The 23,306-nt window shown below is 38.3% G+C and overlaps 1 protein-coding gene across 2 annotated transcripts in view; it reads right to left on the bottom strand.

Moving 5' to 3' along the window:
• Positions 1-2,883: 2,883 nt before the first annotated feature.
• Cwh43 (cell wall biogenesis 43 C-terminal homolog) overlaps positions 2,884-23,306 on the bottom strand; it is a 59,256-nt gene continuing 38,833 nt past the window's right edge. For both annotated transcript variants that reach the window (XM_063240451.1, XM_013154267.2), the window contains exons 14-16: positions 21,133-21,194; positions 9,573-9,728; positions 2,884-3,325 (exon numbers count right to left, since the gene is read on the bottom strand). In XM_063240451.1, coding sequence (XP_063096521.1) covers positions 3,247-3,325; positions 9,573-9,728; positions 21,133-21,194 — 297 coding nt within the window. In that variant the 3' untranslated portion in view covers positions 2,884-3,246. The remainder of the gene's footprint in view (positions 3,326-9,572; positions 9,729-21,132; positions 21,195-23,306) is intronic.

Raw genomic sequence — 23,306 nt, 5'->3', positions numbered from 1 at the left:
TCCTGCCCTAGCTTTCCTGGGATTGCAGGTGTGTGCCGCCACACTCGGCTAAGTCAGTACCTTCTGAGTACTAGTTCTGTGCCTTGACATATGGTCAGTTTTGGTAAGTGTTCCATGTATACTTGAGAAGAATGAGAAATTTGAAGTTACATGGGACAGTGTACGCTGTATGTCACTTCAGTTAAATTTAATTGTATGACTCAAACTTTCTGCCTGTTTTATCATTTTCTGAGAGATGTACACCATTTGAAAGGGCAGGTGAGGTTCCAACAGCCTGATAAGTGATAGGGAGATTTAGAAAAAAGAATTAATCTGACTCACACTAGAGATAAATAGGAATTTAGGATAGGTATAGAAAATCAGAGAAGAGATTATATTTTGTGTTGCTCTTTATTTATGAGTCTCTCACATAAGAGAAACCATGCAATATTTAAGCTTGTGACATACAATACAGGGAGATACAACTTTTACAAATGGGGAAGGGACCAAGAGCTTGGGGGGAGGACATAAAAATTATTAAGTTGTGTTATGAGCAAGTACCAACTTCACTTGATGAATACAATCATTATGTACTGCAAAACACACTACTAAAAATTAAATATTTTGTTTTTGGAATCGGGAATCAAACTCAGGACCTTGTGCTTGAGCCATATCCCTGGCCAAAAATAAAAATTTTAAAAATAAAATAGAACAACTATTTGGAAAAAAACAAGAGATAATATAGAGAGTGAAAATCTCCAGTTGTCTTGCTTTGAAATCTGTGTCTCTTACATTGTTATGTTACGATCTGTTTTGTTCTGTTTAATTTTACCATCTTTAAAAATAAAAAAAATAGAATTAACTGCAAAAAAGAGAGGTTAATCTATGTGATTGAGGAGACAAAAAGATATCTAAAATAAGGAAATATTCTATTTGAAGATGTTTGAGTTTCTGTAACATAAACGCCTCTGTCTTTCTAAGACTTTATTAAAATATGAGACCCATTTAAAACACAGAGTGTTTTGTTTTGAGGAAGCCAAGGAAAGAATTGAGTTCTGTTTGCTTATCATAAAATACGGGCAGCTCTAGCCATGTGTGTATAGATCTGGCTCCTCAGAACTACGGAAATGGTAAGCACCTGCTGTAAGCCAGGCTCTGGCGAGGCGCCCTAAACCGATTCTCTCCTTGTATTTGCCTTGGATAGTAACATGACTCAGGTATGAGACCACGTGGGAACTAACTACGACAGCGGGAGACCAGAGGAGGAGGTCACTACAAGCATCTGCGTCTTTCCCCTTTTACCTCCCACAATTCACAGAAGTCATGCAAGGGATGTTGTCTTTTAGAGAGTGGACTGGGAATCAACAGGGATTTTGCCTGACTTCTCCAGCGTTGAAGATAAAAAGATCCCAGTTTGTACCTGGGTTACTTAACCTTGGAGGCTTTCTGTCGAGAGACAATGCTCGGGGCTGGGGATTCAGCTCAGTCAGTAAGTGACTGCCTTGCAATCACTCGGTTGTGAGTTTGATCCCCAGTACCAAAAGAGAGAGAGAGAGAGAGAGAGAGAGAGAGAGAGAGATGGTAAAGGGCCTAATTTAGTAGAACGTTTCACTATTACTATTCAAACTGCTTTTACATTTTTCTGTCTCCCGCACTGGGGTTTAGTGCCATGTCTTTTTTAGTTAAAGAACACTTTCCACCACCACATGTTTAGCAGAACACAATGGATATAACAGACAGTGAATAAGTATGTTTGTGGTTGCCAAATGTACTCTCTAACATGAGTACATCTAAGTACTACTATACTATTATTCATTGATAGTTAACAAATGAGTATAATGCATAATAGCTTAAAAAAAACAAATAGTTAATATCTGTTAAGCTTTGGGAGCGGCAAAGCTAGATGACTGGGGTCCCCCATAAATTGCAATCAAGATACCAGCTAGGGGGTTGGGAGTGTAGCCGAGCACATGTGAAGCTTTGATCCCCAGCACCACACACTCAAAAAGTATTCAGCCCGGGCTGTTCCACTATGGCTGGAGGATCAGCTGCTCACCACCTTCCTGAAGGCTCCTCACAACGCTGCTGCTGGCTTCTCCAAGACAGTGAGACTAAGACAGAAGCCCCAGTGGTATATACCTCTTCCATTTTGTTCTTCTCATTACAAGTGAGTCTTTAAGCCTGGCCCACACTCCAAAGAGAAGTAAATGAGGCTCCATCCACCTTTGAAGGAAATGCCACAACATTTGTGAGCTTGTTTCAAAGCCACCAGAGGGAGCCAGCATTTTGCATATAGCTCTGCTCAAAGCATTTTTAAAAAAATAAATGCAAAGAGGCCTCTTAGATGGTGACAAAAACAAATTGCTAAATATACTCTTCTGCTTTTTACCCCTATCTCAAAAGATAAAACAGATTCAAGGGTCCTTGCACTCGTAAGACCTTGATTGTCTCCCTCGCCAGCACTGAATTCACGAGTCCTTGCAGAGCAGCGCTCCTCCCCAATGCCTACCTGCTGGGTTCCAAAGGAGACAATCCTCCCGTGGCTCCCCGAGAGCCTGCTGGCCTGACTGGTGTGCAGCCTCAGGGAGATGTTAGCAAAGGAAGGACAGATGACCCCGTCACGGCTCAGGGAAGGCTGGTGACCAGACACTGCTGCTGCCGAGGTGGTAACCTCATTCTTCTGACAACTACATTGAACTTGGAAACTTTCTTTTCCCACTGTTTTGTCCCAAAAGGCATTCAAGACTCCTTGACTTTTTAAAGTCATCCTGCGGCTAATAAGGAAGTCAACTTCTTGTATTCCAACATGGCAAAAGGTGAGTTTTCTTAAAATTATTTTATCTCAAACAGTATGACTTTTTCATATTGGCTCACATTAATGTTTATTTAAAAAATTAGGAAAAATTTATTTGAATAAATGCTTTTATTAAGCAACATATTTATAAACTGATGGACTTTCCCATTGCAGACACCATGCTTTTAAAATTGAGGTTCTTTATGTGTATTTTTTCATTTTCATTAAACTCTTTCATCTTACACAATATTTTCCTTAGTCTTTCTCTGTCAATGACTTCAGTGACTTCTTCTTTTTAAATAATTCACATAGCCAGGTGTGGTAGCCCATGCCTATAATCAATCCCAGCACTCCCGAGGCTGAGGCAGGAGGATTGTTGTAAGTTCGAGAAAAGCCTGGGCTACACAGTGAGCTCAAGGTCAGTTTGAACTGCATAATGAGATCCTGTCTCAAAAAGACCAAAAAAAAAAAAATCATATAAAGTATTTGGGAGTATTCATATGGAAATGATGATTGTTTTCATAATTGTGTCCTTCTTTGTAGGATCCAAATCTAAAAAAAAATTACATATAAAGATCATTTAGAAAAGTATGCTCTTATGTAAAATGTCAACTATAACTCACTGTGGTTTTGTCTATCATAAAATCAGCACTAATGTGATTAATTTATTAAGTAACAAATGAAGAAATAAGGAAGTTTCTACATATATGGGAAAGGCAAATCAAAATGTTAACCTCCAACGTCCGGTCTACATGGTTATGAATCCTCCCCAAAACACCACAATTTAAGAATTACTAGCTTGGGGCTGAGGATTTAGCTCAGCGGCATAAGCACCTGCCTTGCAAGCAGGCGGTCGTGAGTTCAATCCCCGGTACCGACAAAAAAAAAAAGAATTACCAGCTGAAGTATATTGTGAAATACAAAAGGCATGGAAAGGGAACTGGGGCTTGGAGCAACTGGGGCTATTGTCTTTCTTTCCTTCATTAGCAACTACTAACCCACGAGAGCTCTATTGTGTGAGGTGAGGGATTTCAGTAAGGGATAGTAAAATGCCATTCTACAATTACAACCGACACTGATGAAATGATCAAAGATATAACAAGGAGTCCCTGGAAGAGTTTTTTAATAAAGAGAAAATAAATGTACCTACCTGAAGTTTAGTACATCCCTATAATGTAATATTATTTAATCATTAAAAATATATTAATATTTTATTGTGGAAGGAATTTCATAATATACTTAGATTAAAAATAAGACAAACAGAATAAATTCAAACACATGTCTATACACAGTTAAGCAATATATCTATCTACATACAGACTTGGGATTATTGAGTGATTTTATAGCTATGCACAGGAATCAGGTGGGCAAGATGCACAGTAAGCTTTGCAGTATTTGGTCCTTCACAGAAACACTCATTTGAACAACTATCCATGTACAAAAGTGTCTTCACAGGAGCACTATGAAATTCAAGTGCGCGATTATAGTGGCTGTGGAGGGCACAGAAGTAAGAAAAGGTTACTGAAGAGGAAGGGTAAGAAGCCCGGCTTCTTGTGGCCTGCAGCACCCCTTCTTAAGCTGGGCAGCAGAGCAGGAGAGAGGTGCCCTCCACATTGGAAGGAGGGTGAGGTAAGCACCCAGCTCATGGGCTTCCAGACCAGCACCAGCAGCACACGCATCCCAATGAATGGCAGCACCTGCCGGCCCAGCTCAGTGCCAGCTCAGCCTCCACTGGCTGACCTTAAAAACTGGCCTTTTAATTCTAGAGTAAAACTTGAATGACAAAGTTTCAAGCAAACATATAGCTATAATTATTTGTTAATGGATACGTGATGTACAAAAGATGTGGGCTGTGATATCAGTAACACAGTGTGGGGTGAAGAAACTAAAATATGCAATTTTCCTATGAAGACAAAGTTGTTACCAGCTTAAAGCAGTATATTTTATATAAACTTCATGATAACTACAAACAAAAGAAAACTGTAGTAGATAAGTAAATCACAAAAGAAGAGAGTAAGGGAAGAATGAGTCAAAAGAAATACACAGAAGACAAAATTTAAAATGGCAGCACAAGGTCTTTACCTATCAATAATTACTTTAATTGTAAATGAGTCAAATTCTCCATTCAAAAAACAGAGTAATAGGGGCTGGGGATTTAGCTCAGCGGCATAAACGCCTGCCTTGCAAGCAGGCAGTCGCGAGTTCGATCTCTGGTACCGATAAAAAAACAAAAACAGAGTAATGGGCCAGGAGCAATGATGCATGATTGTAATCCCAGCACTCAGGGAGGCCAAGGCAGGAAGAACACTGTGAATTTGAGGACAGCCTGGGCTACAAAGTGAGTTCAAAGTCAGCCTGCACTGCACAGTGCAACCTTGTCTCAAAAAAAGAGGAAAACAAAAACAGAGAGGTCAAATGAATTAGGGGGAAAAATATTCAAGTATATATTGCCTGTAAGAAACTCATATTAGGTTGAGTGGCATAGGCTGAAAATGAAAGGATACAAAGATATTCCACATAAATGATAACCAAAAGATAGCAGAGGTGACTATATTTATGAGAAAAATATACTTTAAATCAAACACTACCACAAAAGACAAAAAAGGTCATTATGTAGTGATAAAAAAAGTTGATTCATCAATAAAACATAACAATTATATGTGCACCCAACATCAGAGCATATAAAAAGCAAATATTAACAGAACAGAGGAGAAATACAAAGGTATACATTGGAAGCAGGTGACTTAATGCCCTACTTTTTTTTTGGAGGGGGAGAGTACCAGGAATCGAACTCAGGACCTCAGGCTCGCCAGGCAGACACCGTGCCACTGAATTAAGTCCACAGCCCCTAGTATTGTACTTTCAACAATGGATCCAGATGGAAAAATCAGTAAGGAAAAAGGACTTGAACAACACAACAGACTAAATGGATTGGACAGATGCATACAGAATACGTCATCCAGCTGCATTCATGGAGCCTTCTTCAGGACAGATACAGTGTTAGGACATAAAACAAGCCTTAAAATTTTTAAGAAGACTTAAGTCATAGCTAGGATCTTTTACAACCACTGTAGCATGAAACTAGAAATTAGCAACAGCAAAAAATTTAAAAATCCATAAATATGCAAAACTTAATACAATGTTGAATGACCAATCAGTCAAAGAAAACATTGAAAGGTAAATTAAACATTATCTTGATACAAATGAGAATGAAATATAATGCATCAAAACTTGTGGGATACAGCAAAAGACAGTCCTAAGAAGGATATTTACATCAGTAAATGCCTGCATTAAGGAAAACAGAAAGAGCTCAAACAGCCTAACTTTATACCTCAAGATCCTAAAAATAGCATAGCAAGCTGAGGTCAAAGTCAGAGGAAGGAAGGAAATTAAAGAAAGAAAGAATGAATGAATGAATGAAAAAGGAAGGAGAGAAAGAGAGCAAGGGGAGAGGGAGGGTGGAGGGAGAAAGATCAGAGCAGAATAATGAGAATATAGAAAAATAATGGAGAAGACTGATTAAGAATTGGCTTTTGGAAAAGATAAAATCAAATACTGTGTTGGGTTGGGCCTTTAGCTAGACTTAGTGAGAAAAAAAGGGAAAGTTCAAAAAAAATTATGTGTGACAGAGATATCAGGTATTTCTACTGATATCACAAAATGCAAAAGATCATTTTAAAAAAGACTGCTACAAGTCGGGTGTGGTGGCGCATACCTGTAACCCCAGCACTCTGGGAGGCTGAGGTATGAGGATCTCAAGTTTGAGCCCAGCCTGGAAAACTTACTAATTTAACAAAACTCTATTTTAGTGTAATTGTTGAAAGTAGAAAAGCATTGGAGGTGTAGCTTAGTGTGAAGACGCTCAGATCAACTCCAGTATCTCACACACACACACACACACACACACTGGAATACTACTTAGCCTTTAAAAATGAAATCCTGTCATTTAGAACAACATAGATGAGCCTAGAAGACATTATCCAGGCACAGATGACAAATACTATATGATCTCATTTATATGTGGGCTCCAGAAGAGTCGAATTTATGGAGGCAAGAGTAGAAAGATTGTCAGGCACTAAGTGGGAGATCAAGAATATGAAATATCAGTAATACCAGATGATTAAACTCTGAAGCTCTATTGTAAAGCACTGCAGCTACCATTAATAATAACATGGTATATTTGGAACTGCTAAGAGATCTGAAATGTTCTCGCCACTATTTTTAAGACAGGTCGTCTACTTACGCCTTCATCATTTTCAGAATTAAACTGAGAGGGAAGCAGACCTATCCCTGGTCACATTTGCTTTGACTCAATCTGCAGTTGTGGTTAGCCAAAAATATTGCATTTAGATTTCTCCATATTCTTGGCATATGAAAAATAAGGAATTAAAAAAAATCTTGTTCTCAGAATTTCTAGTTTCCATTTAAGAACTCATCTCAATTAGCAAAAGGAGGGAAACATTCTGTTTCACTTCTGTGCTACTATTACAAACACTGCTGCTGCTGTAGCATCTACCGGTGAGATGAGGACTCACTGCATGCTGTTCCTAGGACCAGAGTCTCGTGTGACGTTCAAACCTCAAACTGTGTTAACAGATTGGCACTACAACCCTCCCACCCCGCTGCCTTTTAGGAGAAGAACTGCAGATTTGCAGAAGTTAAGCATCTAGACCACAGCTCCTCTGCCCAGAGTGGGGACTGGAACAGGCAGTGGACCACACAGTCCAGCCTCTGCACAGCTGCAGTCCATTCCCACAGAATGACACAAGTGCAGAAATGGGAGCTAACAGCTCCTCTCACACTCAACAATAGCTTTTCCTTATAGTAAGCAGAGACAAGAAAGAAAAAGCATTTTCTCCCCAAGTAAAATGAACTCTGAGAAACTTATAGAGCTATGAGCTGGTAAAAATAGTCTAACTGCTATTTTGCTAGTCTAACTGGTTGGTTTTCTCACTGCTGAGACAAAATACCCAACATTCACAAGTTAAGGGAGGAAAAGTTTGTTTAGCTCGCAGTTTGTAGAGCTTTTAGGCCGTAGTCAGCTGGCTCCAAGGGAGGGTGGTACATGGCAGAGGGGCAGTAGTTCATGGAAACAAAAACAGCCAAAGCAACAAGCAAGAGATAGAGACAAGCCTCTTTCTGTCCTTCATATCGTATCACTCTACCAGGATTAGGGCAGCGCCAAACCGATCAGATTTAGTAATCTCACACCCTTAATCCAAACACCCTTAATCTTAGCACTATACCATGAATCAATTACATACTCTATATTCAGCCATCTCTGAAAAAATCCTATGATGCATGGGACTTTGAGGGGACATCTAGACACAAATCATAGCAAGTGTCATAATAATGTCTAGGACATGGCCTGTGTTTGGCTTACTTATTTTTTTCAAATATACTTTATTTCAAAGAGAAAAAAGAAAAAGAAGAAGAAATTTTTAAAAATTTCAAAACATGCCAATTGGGGGCAACAATGGTATATACATTGCACACTGCCATATCCCTGAGCTCAAGACATGTGCATTCAATTGTCCAAACAGTACCAGCCTATGTTTGGTTTAACAGGGAATTTTCCTCTCATTATCTAGCCACGTGAAAAAAGAGCATCTACACAAAATTATTCATTTTTCTGCAAACAGATTTTTTTCAAGTTACCTCTACTAAAAACCAAGCAAGCAGAGCACAGTGGTTCATTTCTATAAGTCCCAGCACCTTGGTAGGCTGAGCCCCAAGGATCACAGGTTTGAGGACCACCTGATCAGTTTAGTGAGACCCTGTGTCAAAAATTAAAAAGGGCTGGGGATGTAGCTCAGTGCTTGCTGAGTTCAGTCCTCAGCACAATTTTTATAAAAGGCAAAACAAAAACCAGTATGTTTTATGTGGCAGAACATTCGTGATGTAAATAAATTGTTCATAATCTGTAGTCTCAATTCTAACTGTACACTGGAAAGAACGTTTTAACTTCCAAAGTCCAGATATAGTCTCATAAGGACCTAATGAAGTGATTTGGGGTCACCCAGGCAATAGTATTTTTTAAAATTTTCCAGGCAAATTTAATGTGCAGCATACACTGAGAATATAAAAACCCTATGATGCTAACAGACACTTACCAGCTTAATAGTTCATTACTGCTTAATAACTCATCACTGACTAGCCACATATTCCTAGTGAAGTTACTTCCTGTTTCTCAGCCTTAGTTTCCTAATCTATTAGATGGGAATAGCCAGGTGTGACGGCACATGCCTATGATCCCAGCATTCTGGGAGACTGAGGCCAGAGGAGTACAAATTCAAGGTCCGCCTGGGCAATTCGGCAATTTAGGAATTGAGCAGGACTCTATATCTCAAAATAAAAGATTAAAAAGGACTGGGAAGGATGTTTAATGAGAAGGTCTCAGTTTAGTCTCTAGTATCACAAAAACAAAAAGCAAAACAAGCAAAGTAAAATAAAATAAAACAGGCATAACATGAATATAGCCCCATGAAGGTAAACAGAGGTAACACACAAAGAACAGGTCTGGGATACAGAAGTGTTCAAATGTTCACTATCGTGGTGGTGTTATGGTGAGCACAATGACAACGGTAACGGTTGTGGTGGTGGGATCTGCTTACCTGGAGTTGGAAGACAGCATGGAGACCATAACTTCAGCCCCAGGAGGATTTTACAATTATCACCACATGTTCTCTTATTTAGAACAAACCTCTGGAACCAAATAATATTTTGCTCACTTTGAGGTAATATTTAGGTTCCATAGGGTGTGGTAGCTCAAACCTGTAGCCTGCATAAAGGCACTTACGTGGGATTGAAATGAATTTTCCTGGGAACTTCTCTGTGATCTATGACCACTTTCTGATTGTCTCTGTAATTAATGGGGTCATCAGGGATCCTAAATTTGGCCATCTGAATTTCAGAGTCACTCAGCCCAGCATGGGAAATTCTTGCATAACCCAACCTGCAACAGAAAAAGGTCTTATTTGTTAAGATGAACTATCACATTAAAATCTGAAGTGTAGAACACCTGCTCAGTGCCTGCATAGCCTTGAGTTCAATGCCAGCATATTCCACCTTCAAAACTCCAATGAGATCTATCAGAAAACAACTTCATTATTCAGAACATAACACACTGTTTGTCATAAAGGTCCATGAACATGAGTGTCTCAAACCTATGCTTATTCTTTAGAATATTTCTATGGCTGAATTATTTATTTTAATTTTATGAGTTTTATTATACTAACAGAAAAAATGACAAAAATAAAGTACTGCATTTTTATTATTTATTGAGTGTTTATAAAAAAGTATTAGGATTTTCAAGATTGATTGGTTTTTGGTGTACAAAGTCTAAAAAATAACAACAGAAAAAAATTCTACATGAAAATACAATAGCGCTCTACCAACAAAAACTTTACCTCAAGTATCAGACCTTATATAGTCTCCACACATGACATCAAGAGGTTCTTAGCACATTATGCAATGTGTAGTTAACAAGAACATAAAATATCAATAAAACAAAATATTAAATTCTTAATATGGGGACTTCTGGGAGAACATGGAGGATAGATAACAGCAGCTATGGAGGCTCTCTGAGATAGCTAGCTTAGATTCCAGGAATGGTGAAGTGTGGGGAGTCCCAAGCAGGGGGAGATATACCCTGCCAACCCAGGAACAAACTAAGCTGAGAGAAAACAATCAGAAATGCAATCCCGCTGCTACGATTGGAACAGCTAAAGTCTCGGTGCCAAAGCTGGAACTCACACCTTTGGAAACCACAGCTTGAATTTCCTGCTGCCGCTGCTGCATCTGAATTAGCACATCAGGGACAGAGATGTGAAAGCTCTGTGAGTGGGAATCATCAAACCGAATAGAGAGCAGAGCTGGCAGGGAGCCCTGCATCGACCTGTGGTGAGTGAGAGGAATGGGGACCCTTCCATAAACTAGGAGGCTCTTCCAACAGAGGACATTTTGGGACCGGGGCAGACTAGCAAGAACAGGACGCTGCAGTGACTTCAGTCACATATTCCCCTTTCAGGCAGGATTGGTGGGGAGCGCTTGACCTGGGTGACACCACAGACTAAGACCGAGTAGGCTAGCCCAAACCAGGACCCTGCGCCTGGCAGTGCACCCTAATGCAATGAAGCCTTCAGCAGGTTGACTGACCTGGAGGGACGGGCCCAGCATAGGCTGCCCAGGTCTGTGTCTCCCTAGTACACTGCAGTGGGCAGGAACACCTAGCCAGCGTGATTCAAACAAACTGTAACTGACAAAGAAAGAAACTGGGCCTCCTATATACGCTTATATGGAAGGAACAAAAAGTAAGGGAAGAGGGAGCAGCAAGAAAGGGTCCTCAGTCCCCAATCCTGAGAATACTGATCCAGGAAAGGTAAATGAAAAGGAGAATGAGGACAGAAAACATGCAATATCAGGCACAGCACCAATAGACATAAAGCGATATCTCCAGGACCTCATAGACAAGTTCAAAAGTGAAGTATTTAACCAAGTAAAACAAGATATAAGTAGAATAGTTAAAGAAATGCTAAGCACCTCCCCAGAAAAGACAGATGGTGGAATGGAAGAACAGAAAAAAGGGGAGAATTGTTTGATGGAGAAAATAGAGAAAACATAAGGTTCAAAGAGATTACAGGAAACTAAAAACTCTATTGAAAGCTGGCATAACAGCTTGAAAGAAACTAAGGATAGATTATCTGAACTGGAGGACAGATGTGTAATGTGAGACCATGAAAGGAAAAACTTCTTAAAAATAACAAGGAAACAAGCAGTAACAATACAAAGGCTAGAAAATGATAAAAGGATCTATAACTTAAGAAATAAGAATGTAAAGGAAGAAGTAGGGATACAAACAAATGAACTGCAAAGGCTATTCACAGAAATAATCAAGGAGAACTTCCCTAATATGGGAAAAGGTAAAGATACTCAGATCTATGAGGCATATAGGACCCAGCCACCTATAACCAAAACAGAACTACACCCTGGCATATAATAATCAAAATTCCAGAAATCCAATATAAGAACAGAATATTAAAAGCTGTCAGAGACAAGAAACATCACTTACAAGGGAACACCCATCAGAATTACAGCAGACTTCTTGGCACAAACCATAAAATCATAAAGAGCATGGGGGGAAATAATTCAAGCTTTGAAAGACAATAACCTCCAGCCAAGATTAATATATCCTACACAACTGTCCCTAGAAATTAATGGAGAAACAAGGTGCTTCCAGGATAAAGAGGAACTACGGGAATTTGCAATCACCAATTCAACAATTCAACTCTACAGAGAATATTGCAGGATATTCTAAAAACAGAAAAATACCAAGATTCCAGAAACAGTGGCAAAGAGGCCACAATGAATGGAGCAGAAACCGAAATGAAGAAGACAAACTGACAACTAATGACAGAAAAAGATCTCAACAGAAATGAGGCAGAGAAAGTTGGATGGTAGGAACAGCTATTTTGGAGAAAACAAGACATCATAATAGCTAATGCTGATTTAATATCATCTTGCTTTGAAGTCTCATCAAGCTTTTTGTTCTTCTGTCTCCATCAGTCTTAGCATGTTGTATCTTATTGGATTTTATTACATGTGATAATATAAACAAAAACTTTTTATAGACAAGGAGATAATACAGAAGCCATTGTTCATTTTCTGTTAGTTGGTTCTAAATACCCTGTAATACTGTCATTCTCTTAAATGGTTTTACATTGTCATGATATGTTTGATGCTAGAGTATACGAAGTTATACTCAAAGATTTCAAGGAAAGAGACACTATGGTAACTGCTTTTATGTCAGGATATCTTGTGGTGAAACACTATTTTGCTTAAATGGTTATGTTCTGACCTGCGCTGTTTTGTTGTTATGCCCTCTTTTATCTCAATCTCCTTTTTTTATTATTTATTTTTTTATTTTTATCTTTTTAATTAAGGTAAAAAATAAGTAAGGAATAGCAGGATATATTATAGTAACACACTTTGATTTCCTATTAACTTGATTTGAACCCCTGTATTGCTCTCACCATCTTGTTTTGTGTGGTTTTACTCTATTCTGTTTTGCCTGATAGTACCAAGTTTGAGAGTTATAGGTAACAACTGTGAAGACAATAAGATTCACTATGATGCCCATTCTGGTTTGACTATTATCTTCTTTTGAAGTCCTGTAATGTCTTTAATGTTTTGATTTTATTGGTTTTGTTCTTTACTGTTTTGTTCAATTTTATTATAACTGATGATATAGGCAATTCTTTTTAAGATAGCAAGAGGCATTATGGTAACCATTGTTGATCACCTTGTATTCTGTTTTTACATCATGTACTATGTCCATCCTTTTGATTTGTCTGACTCTGTTTTGTTATGTCACATTTGGTTTTATTCTCTTCAAAAAAAAAGTAATAAGAACTGTGGGAGTAATAAAACCCAAAACGTGTAATTGTCATTGTAAAAAAGAGAGGAAAAGAAAGTGCTCTAAAGGATATAACTGCATGTATATTTAAGCATGTAAGATGGATAACCATATTGCTGAGTTTTTATTGGATCATTGAACAGAACTATTTGCAGTCTCACTGTTTGAATGTCCACTTTATATGCTTTAATTTTGTAACTTGAACAACTATTTCTTTTTTTTAATTTTTATTTTTTTTTTAATCGGTACCGGGGATCAAACTCACGACCACCTGCTTGCAAGGCAGGTGCTTATGCTGCTGAGCTAAATCCCCGGCCCCTGAACAACTATCTCTAAGATGATAATATGTAATCTATTAACTAGGGATATCCTACTGTTTATTTTTTTAAAATTCTGTATAACTTGTACCCTTTTTCTGTTTTTTTCTTTTTCTCCTTAAATAAAATTTATAATCTTTGTTAACTGTCACACTAAGGGAGTCTTCACACATGGCAATTGCCTGTTCCATGCACGTCTTGCTTACACTGTCAGCATATGTGCTTAGCTTTCCTTTCCTATGTGGCAGGCCATTCTTGTCACCTCTCTTCTCTTCCTGTTTTGTCAGGAGCTTCCTACTATGTTGCACAGTGTGTACTTAGCAGGGAAATAAAATATCACTAAAGTAATACACCAAATGGATAGAGAGTACTTAGGATAGACATCAGTATTTTCACATCAGCTGTGTACAAAACTTAAGAGATAATGTCAAAAATAAAAACCTATGTGACCTACATGAAAATACCAATAGAATTCTATACAAAAATAACATTTGCCTCAATTGTCACACCCAAGACAATCTTCACACATGAAAACTGCATGTTTCATATACAAACATTGCTTACACTGACAGCATATATGTTTTGTTTTCCTGTCCTTTTCTGTGCAGCACAACTGACATCTTTTTGGCTTTTCTGTTGTGAATTAGGTCTTCGGAATGTGGCACCTGTCTGTTCAACTGAGCAGCAGTTCCCTGAGCAGAAACATTTTGGTTTTTCTCTACTGTAAATGATTTCTTAAGAGTTCCAGTCCCAATCCTCTAAGAAAAGTTTTCCAAGCTATTTTACTTTGTAAACTATCAAATAATTGATGCCACATGTTTAGCATCAAGTAAAACACAGCCATTCTTTTCTTTTTTTTTTTTTTTTTTGTACCGGGGATCAAACTCATAACCTTGTGCTTCCCAGGCAGGCACTTACACCACTAAGCTACGTTCCCAGCAAGTAAATTTTCCTGAAATTCAGAGATTGCACAGTACAGTTATCTGTTTTGAAATTGCAACATTTCACTTGGAATTTCTGCTTTGTTTCTGTGTACAGTTCCTGTGCTGGTCAACTTGTTCTCTGGTAGCAAATAGGACATCAATTAGAAACTGATAAATCAATTGTCAAATGTCACATTCTGATTAGTTTGGAAGCTGGAAGCAACAAATCTGTTCACAACATCATCTAGTTTATTACTATACAAAGACGGATCTAATGGCTAAGTTCCAGAATAAGTTTCTAAACTGAAAACAGGATAAGTCTTCACATCTACAAGGGCATAAAATTTTATGCCATATTTTGACCCACTGCTTTTCCATGAATCTTTTAAATTCCTGTGATTACCATGAGCATTTCCTGATAAGTACAGCAGAGATATAAATACTTTCAGCTCAGCTAGTGAGGTGCCATAATAAATACATTTTTGAGGCCAGGGATTTAGCTCAGTGGTGTAAGTGCCTGCTTGGTAAGCACAAGGTCATGAGTTCAATCCCCAGTACCGAAAGTAAATAAATAAGTAAATAAATATATTTTTGGGTGTTTTTTTTGTTTTTTTTTTAAATTTATTTAAGGAGAAAAGAAAAAAACAGAAAAAGGGTACAAGTTATACAGAATTTCAGAAAAAATAAACAGTAGGAAATCACTAGTTAATAGATTGCATATTGTCATCTTAGAAATAGTTGTTCAAATTACAAAATTAAAGCATATAAAGTGGACTTTCAAACAGTGAAACGGCAAACAGTTCTATTCAATGATCCAATAAAACTCAGTAATATGGTTATCTATCTTATACACTTAAATATACATGCAGTTATATCCTTTAGAGCACTTTCTTTTCCTCTCTTTTGTACAATGACAATTACACATTTTGTGTTTTATTACTCCCACGGTTCTTATTACTTTCTTTTGAAGAGAGTAAAACCAAATGTGACATAGCAGAACAGAGTCAATCAAATCAAAAGGATGGACATAAAACATAATGTAAAAACAAGATACAAGGTGATCAACAATGGTTACCATACTGCCTCTTGCTATCTTAAGAAGAATTGCCTATATCATCAGTTATAATAAAATTGAACAAAACAATAAAGAACAAAATCAATAAAACCAAAACATTGGAGACATTACAGGACTTCATAAGAAGATAATAGTCAACCAGAATGGGCTTCATAATGAATCTTATTGTCTTCACAATTATTGCCTATACTTTCAAACTTGGTACTATCAAGCAAAACAGAATAGAGGAAAATCAGTCAAAACAAGATGGTGAGAGCAATACAGGGGTTCAAATCAAGTTAATAGGAAATCAAAGTGGGTTACTATAATATATCCTGCTATTTTTATTTATTTTTTCTTTAATTAAAAAGATAAAAAAAATAATAAAAAAAGGAGATTGAGATAAAAGAGGGCATAACAACAAAACAGCGCAGGTCAGAACATAACCATTTAAGCAAAATAGTGTTTCACCACAAGATATCCCGACATAAAAGCAGTTACCATAGTGTCTCTTTCCTTGAAATCTTTGAGTATAACTTAGTATACTCTAGCATCAAACTAAATATATTTTTGAATATGGCTATTGGTGCATAGAGGATGTTTTGCTTATATTTCAGTCTTTTTGTTGTGTATTTCACACAATCTTGGAGCATTTTGTCTGTTACAGTTTCCAACACTGAATGGCAGTGCTGGCATTATGTCCAATGCATTTCACTGCTCACAAGACCCTCACATATTTTCAGACCTAGTTTTAACACTGGATCATTCCATTTGGTTACATGACCATTTCATAATATTTGGACTAGTCGTATCTGTACCCACATTGCTGTTTTCTTTAACATCTGTATCAAGGAGGTCTGCATTCCCTGTATCACTTGATCTATGTTCCATTTCACTGTCACAGAAATTTTAGCCCACATGGACAGCGTCAAAGTTATTGTCATCATCATCATCATCATCATCCACCCGCATCACTCTTCTGTTATGAAACATGTATTCTACCATAATGGATCATTTTCATCATCTAGGCATAAGTAATCTGATGATTCATTTTTTACCTCCTCCAAAAGTTGCAAATCTGGTTTTTCAAGTGCCATTGTACTGAACTGAGCTACCTCTACAGAAAAATCAAATGAAAACTTTTCTAAACAAATGCTAGAGTGATGTGGGTGGATACCTTTTGTGATGCTCAAGTAAACATACACCTGTCAGATGGAGCATCAGGTCGGTGAAAGTCCTGGTTTGACACATTTGCACACATGCACACACCTTGGCTTTCATCGCAGCAAGTGGATAAACACAAAGATTGCTTCCTGTATCCCTCAGGGAAAGGCATTGAGAGACACAACTGGTTACTATTAAGCTAAAGTAAAAATTTACAGCAGAAAAGTAAAGGATGTGTTTGCAGAACGCAGTGCTATGCTCTTAAACCAATTTCCATTTCTAACTTAATGCTGTATATCTCAACTAAAATTAACTTGACTGATTGCTTCAAATATTATAAGAACATTGCTTTTATGATATAGTAAATGAAAAGGGACTATGCACATAGATTTAATTAACTAAATACCCTTAACAAACTTACTTTACTTTTTTACCCTAATGGATATTCTGTGTCTGTATAAATTGGTTCCCATGTAATTACGTTTTGAGTTAATAATAGGATTTCTTCAGAATGACAGGTACATGTGCCAAAATTCTTTCTCATATTAAAAAATCCAAATACCACATGCACATTTTCAGCCAAACTTACAAATCTAAAATCAAAAATTTTATATCTCTGAAAAAAATTCCACATTCTGTTTCGGTTTAGAATTTTCAGTTCAGAAAACTCAAGAGCACTTTATAGATATTATCCAAATACATCTTATTGAGGAGCTCAGATGGAAAATGGGAAAAGCACAGGAGCAAATAATTTATTTAAATTTATTTATATTTTGCTTCTTTCAGAAAAGAATTTGCATTATTTCAGTCATTTATTTAGCAAAGTAAAAATATATCACGTAGCACCTTGCTAAGATAACTGGGGATAAGCAGTGAACAAGATAGAGTCCCTGACTTCATGGAGCTTGCGTTCTAGTTGGGAGGACAAATTAAATACGTACCTAGGTATAAAATCTATCAGATAGTAATAGATGTAAATGCTACAGAAATAAAAGTAAAGAAGACAGAGAAGGGGGGTGGCAGAGATTGCCACGGTATTTACAGAGGGTAATCGGGACACAACTTCTTGGTAATGTGATACTGGAACAAAACGTTGAATGAAGCTAGGGACACAAGCCATACGGATACTGGAAAAAGAGTATTACAGGAAAGGAAAAGCAAATGCAAATATCTTGATGTTTTCGGAAACCAATTCCACCATGGCTGGAGTGCAGTGCGTAAGAGAGAACTTACAAAAAAGCAAGCTTGCGGTTAGGATGGGGGACGCATGATGAAAATCTTTTCTGGAGACCACTGTAAAGACTTCGGAGTTTTGCTTGAAGCTGAGATGAGAATCTATGAGAGGGGTCTGGAGTGAAGATTCATGATGGCTACTGTGAACAGCGGTGGAACAAAGAGTCATTAAAAGGGCAATGCGGGATTTAGGGAAAAAGAGAAGGTGAGCTTTGGCCAGCCTGGTGAAAGGGGTACTTAAAGCAAGCCTGTAACTGCACACAAAACAGAAACAGAAAACAGAGCAGGCAGAGGCAGCAAGCCTGCCCACGAGAAAGGCAAAAGAGAGAGTCAGAGGTGGGCTGCCGCTGTCAGACAGGTTCCTACATTTGTCTGCCTTTAGAAGTGTGGTTCCTTGTAATTCTAAATCACTATCTCTGACAAGTCTAGGTAATTTATTCCCCAAATCTCTAAGACCAAAATTTAAACCCATTTCATAGACATATAAGTATATTCCCAAGGTCCTTGAAGAAAAGGGATTTAACAATACAAGTCTTCCATTAAAATAGGGAATCTTCCATTGCTGTTTAATGTGTATTTATTAAGCACCTACTTAGTGTGGGGCATGTACTAGGTGATTGAGAGAGACAGACCTCTAGAGGCACTCGGAAAGAAGGCAGCCATGTGCAACCCACAGGAAGAGCCCTCACCAGACACCAACCCTGCTGCAATTTAAACTTGGACTTAACAGCTTCTGGACCTGGAAGAATACAAATTTCTTTGGTTTTAGCCATCCACACTCCTAAATAGAGGTAATAAAAGTCTCAGGACTCAGCAATCAGCTATTAAGAGCACTGGTTATTATAAATGCCTCTGTTTCTTGGGAACCAACAGTTTTTGCAACTTGGAATTATAGTTATTTCAGTTTAGACTTTAAAAATGTATTCTGATATCCTCCATCAAAAAAAAAATCACTTCTACCCACATTTAAACAGAAACAGTATTGTCAATTTGAGATATAAATTATTTTACAAAGCTTATTTTTGAACATGTTCTCTCCTACCTAAATCCTTTTCAAATGCCCAAATAGCAATCAAACCGTGTGTCCTGCAGACATGAAGGCAGATATTGGGCCTTGTGGGTTACTTAATCACTAGCAAAACCAGAACAATCTGATAGCATCTCAAAGCCTTTTCAGTGAGCATACGAACCCTAAAGGGGTGTTCAAGGACCAGTAAACCGCATCCTCTTACAGATACAGTATGCAAGGTCCTTAAGGGTCCACAGAACCTTGCAAGCTCTGTTCCGTTCCCTCCCTGCCCATCCTCTCCTTCCCTCCTCTCCCTCCTTCTCCCCACACATATACTTTGCAGCTGTGATAGCTTCACTGCTCCTCAAATACAGCCAGCCAGTACTCCTCCCTTAGGACTTTTAAACTAGCTGGTATCTCTGCCAGTAAGGGTCATCTTTCAGAAAGCCACATGGCCCACTTGTTCAAATCTTGGCTCTAATGTCATCTTGTCAGTAAGACTTATCCAACTCCCCACCTATAACTGCAACCCACCTCCGTATGCTCAGTTTCTCCTCCTAGTCTCATCACTTTCTAAAATACTACACCGTGCAATTATTGATTATGCTTATTGTCCATCTTTTCCGCAGGGCAGGGATGCTTCTGTTTTGTTTCTTGCTGTACCCCCGGTGCCTGGCAACCATTATGTTCAATTAATGCTTGCTAAATGACAAACAGATCATAGAACAGGAGAACCTAACAGTTTGCTGTCACTAAACTGTCACTCATAACTGAACAAGTCATGTCCCCTGGCAGACAGGCTGGCTTTGTGGTTTTGAATCATCCCTTAGGCAAGTATTATCTTCCAGAAATGCAGATCCCAGATCACAAGGTACCAAGTTACTTGGGAGATGCACAGGTTAATATCAGCTTTCAGGCCAAGATGCTTCTGGGTGATGAACTGCTCTGTATGGAGGAGAGGAAGGTCCAGAGCGGTCCGCGTAGAAGCCCTTCTAAGAATCCCCTACACTGTTCCTAGGAGGGGAGTTAGTGAGATCAGGTCAAGTATCTCCGAACAGATTCAGCATTAACCAGAGGAGCCTGTACACTCCAGCCTGTTCCCTGCGCTGCAGAATCCTGGAAGGGAGGGGAGGGCTGCGACTCAAGCCCATCTGCCAAGGACCCCTCTGAGGCACCTCCCTCTCACTCTGCTCCAGCCACACTGGCTTGCAGGCTGTTAGCAGGAAGGATGAATCACACTCCCCTCAGGCCCTGCACTCTCTGTTCCCTCTGCCCTAATGCTTGTCCCAGGGTACGCCCAGGTTGACCTCCTGGCTTCATTCGGGCCATGCTCAAATGGCAGCTCATCACACTGTGCCCCACCTTCTTCCTGTGTCTTTTTCATCATACTTGTCTCTGTTTGGCATAGTCTATTGTTCTTTTCCTCGTTTATTCATTTCCTGCCTCCTCTCACTGGAATGTAAGTTCTATGATAGACGAGGACCTGATGTTGGCCCTATTATATAGTCTCATTGCTTGGACCAATAGCTGGTACATGATAAATGCTTATAGAAAAAGGTGAATGATTATTTCCCCCTCCCTTGGTTGTAAAACACTCTGCTTTATTTAAAGACATACTGCCTTCAAAACTAATATGTTCAGTTACATATTTGAATATGGAGATCTTTCATCTGTATTATTTTTCATCATCTAAATATAAAGTACTCAATATTAAGGTCTAATAATCTTAATATTAACATTTTAATATATAAATATTAAAATATTTATAACATACATACTCTAAGATACCACTTTCAATATGGATCGATATTTTTTAAAATGTAACTCACTAGAGATTTCACTGTAGTATAGAAGTGTCTGTAATAAGTTACTTAATTAAGATGACGTGATTAGGAGCTGACAAAGCTGAGCTGAAGCCCAGGATTTTCCCATTCCACAGTGCATGCTGTTTCTGCCATGCCACAGAGTCAAAAATGGAACCATTCCAACCATATGTTGACAGTTACATGCTAATTCTGCTTAATAGTTTACACGGTATGCTCATTATATAATTTTAAGTTCAATTTGCTGAGTTATTTATCCTACTTAAATCATTAGGCCGTGCCTTGAAAAAGTATTAGAGTAACCAATGTTTATAAAAAGTAACAAATTAATTATTTCCAGAAGGGTTTTCCTTCTAGAAGAGATCCATAGATGACAATAATAATAGATTTAAAAGTAACAAAAATCAAACAGCAGTACTCACCTGACCAACCCACGATACATAATATATTCACACCATCTGTCACGATCTGTGCTGTCAATATCCTGTTAAGGAGCAGAGGAAAATGTTCACAGCATAAAAACCAGTGCCTTTCCAAGTTGTGCGCTACAGTGATAAATATGCCTTTGTGTGTGTTGTTTTCTCTTTCTGGTCCCTACTGATCTAAAGTCTAAATGATGTGGTCATTCTACAGATGTTTCTTGAGCATCTACTATGCTCTCCTCTATCTCTGTACTGCTGGTTGAAAATACAAAGATAAAGGTGGTCTAGAGAAGGCATCGGACAGGGACATATAACAATGATTCCCAGACAGCACGTGGAGCCCTGCAGCTTTCCAAGTAGCTCATCCTCAGGGGAATGGAGCACATTTTCACATCATCCTATGCCGTGCTTTCCCACATACCAGCTTCGCCACAGTGTCACTTATTTATTCCCGAGTCTGCCTTCCTCTTCCTGAGCACTGGGCTTGGAATCATTTTTGGGGGCCTAGTACTCAGCATGAAGCCTGCGTTCAGCAGGCAGGTGCTCAGTCTGTGCTTGATAAATTGAACTGTGGAAATTCCACACTTCGGGAGAAATCATGAGTCTTTTTTACATCAAAAGCTTGAAGGCAGGATCGTTTTTCATCAGAGAAAAACAGAAACATATTTTTCCGAAATGTGTTAAGAAGACTATAAATATGGAACTTTTCTACTAAAGGAAGAAATAATCATTTTCTTCTTTTAAAATATCTATAAATAAAGATACACCTGACTCTTACTGCCTCTAAATTTTACTATTAAAGTTTAAATAAAATATTTTTAAATCACTAAAAGAACATGCCACAATGTACTATTTCTTATTTTTCCTTAATTGTTAATTAATCTTTATTTTTATTTATATCACATGGGTATTATTTTGTCTACATTATTTCTTAAAAATTAATTTTAAAACTCTATAGATGAAAAAGGCAAATAAATATAAGCACTGTTCTAGTTTGCCTTAGGAAGAGATAAAAAAAAATAATCATTTAGCTACTATACAGAGAATAATAAACTAAATATCTGTTTAGCTATTATTTTGTTAGGTTTTTAAAAGACCAAGTCAAATTTTAAGATTGCAGAATTTACTCATTTCTTAAAAAGAAAAATCTGTTCATTCAAGCATTTATGATTGAAATTCCTCTCCATACTAATAAACCCCTAATAGAAAACAGTCTTAGAATCCACTGCCAATCTTAACACAGCTGTTGAGTTTGCTAGTGGAAACCAACAGAGGATTAAATAGAAATCAAAATTCTTCCTCCCTGATACCATGCGTATCCTTTACACTATCCTTTACACACACACCCACGCGCAAACACACACACGCACACATGCACACATGCACACACACACACACTGTGAGAGCACCTTCCCTTCCTAAAGAGAACAATTTTTCCTTAGATTTGCCATACGTCATCTTGTCCAACTTTCTTTTTTTATACTTTTTTTTTCTTTTTTCTTTTTATCGGTACCGGGGATCGAACTCACGACCGCCTGCTTGCAAGGCAGGTGCTTATGCCGCTGAGCTAAACCCCTAGCCCCCAACTTTCTTTATGCTTTACAGATACTTTATGCTTTACAGATACAGGTACTAATATTTCTATCTTATTTGACATTTGACATAGAGCCAGACACATAAACCACACACATGTAAGGGCTTTTCAGACATTGTTTTACGTTTAGTTCTTTTAACAATCCTACTCTACAATGGATATCACCATCACAACCTAGAGATGGGAGACTCAAGCCCAGAAAGGCTGACCAAGTCACCTCACCGGTCAGCGACGCTCCAGCGAGGATAATAATGATGAGGGGCCACGTCAAGGGAAAGAGGCCAGTACTAAGGCCCCAAATATCTGCCTGGGGCTGCAGTGACAGCCTCAGCAGAGCCATGAGCTTACCGCGCTGGTAAATGCAGGCAAGAATAAGAAACTGCTCAGGCAAAGCATGGCGGGGAAATGTTTCAAGCCATTATGTTTTGATGTGGTTTTTTACACAGCGAGAGGTTATCTGGTACAGCCTGAGAGTCTCTGCTCTGCAGGTTTTCCTCTGTCCCTTCTGAGCGCTCCTCCGCCTCCTTCCTGAGAGAAGCTGCCTTCTCATCCATCAGCGTGGCTTTCCCAAGGCTTCCTC

This window comes from Cavia porcellus, unplaced genomic scaffold (assembly GCF_034190915.1).
Source record: "Cavia porcellus strain 051 isolate PalLab524CR breed Dunkin Hartley unplaced genomic scaffold, mCavPor4.1 scaffold_30, whole genome shotgun sequence".
Classification (NCBI taxonomy): domain Eukaryota; kingdom Metazoa; phylum Chordata; class Mammalia; order Rodentia; family Caviidae; genus Cavia; species Cavia porcellus.
The sequence above is the reverse complement of the archived record's forward strand: the minus strand, read 5'-3'. Positions and strand labels throughout refer to the sequence as shown.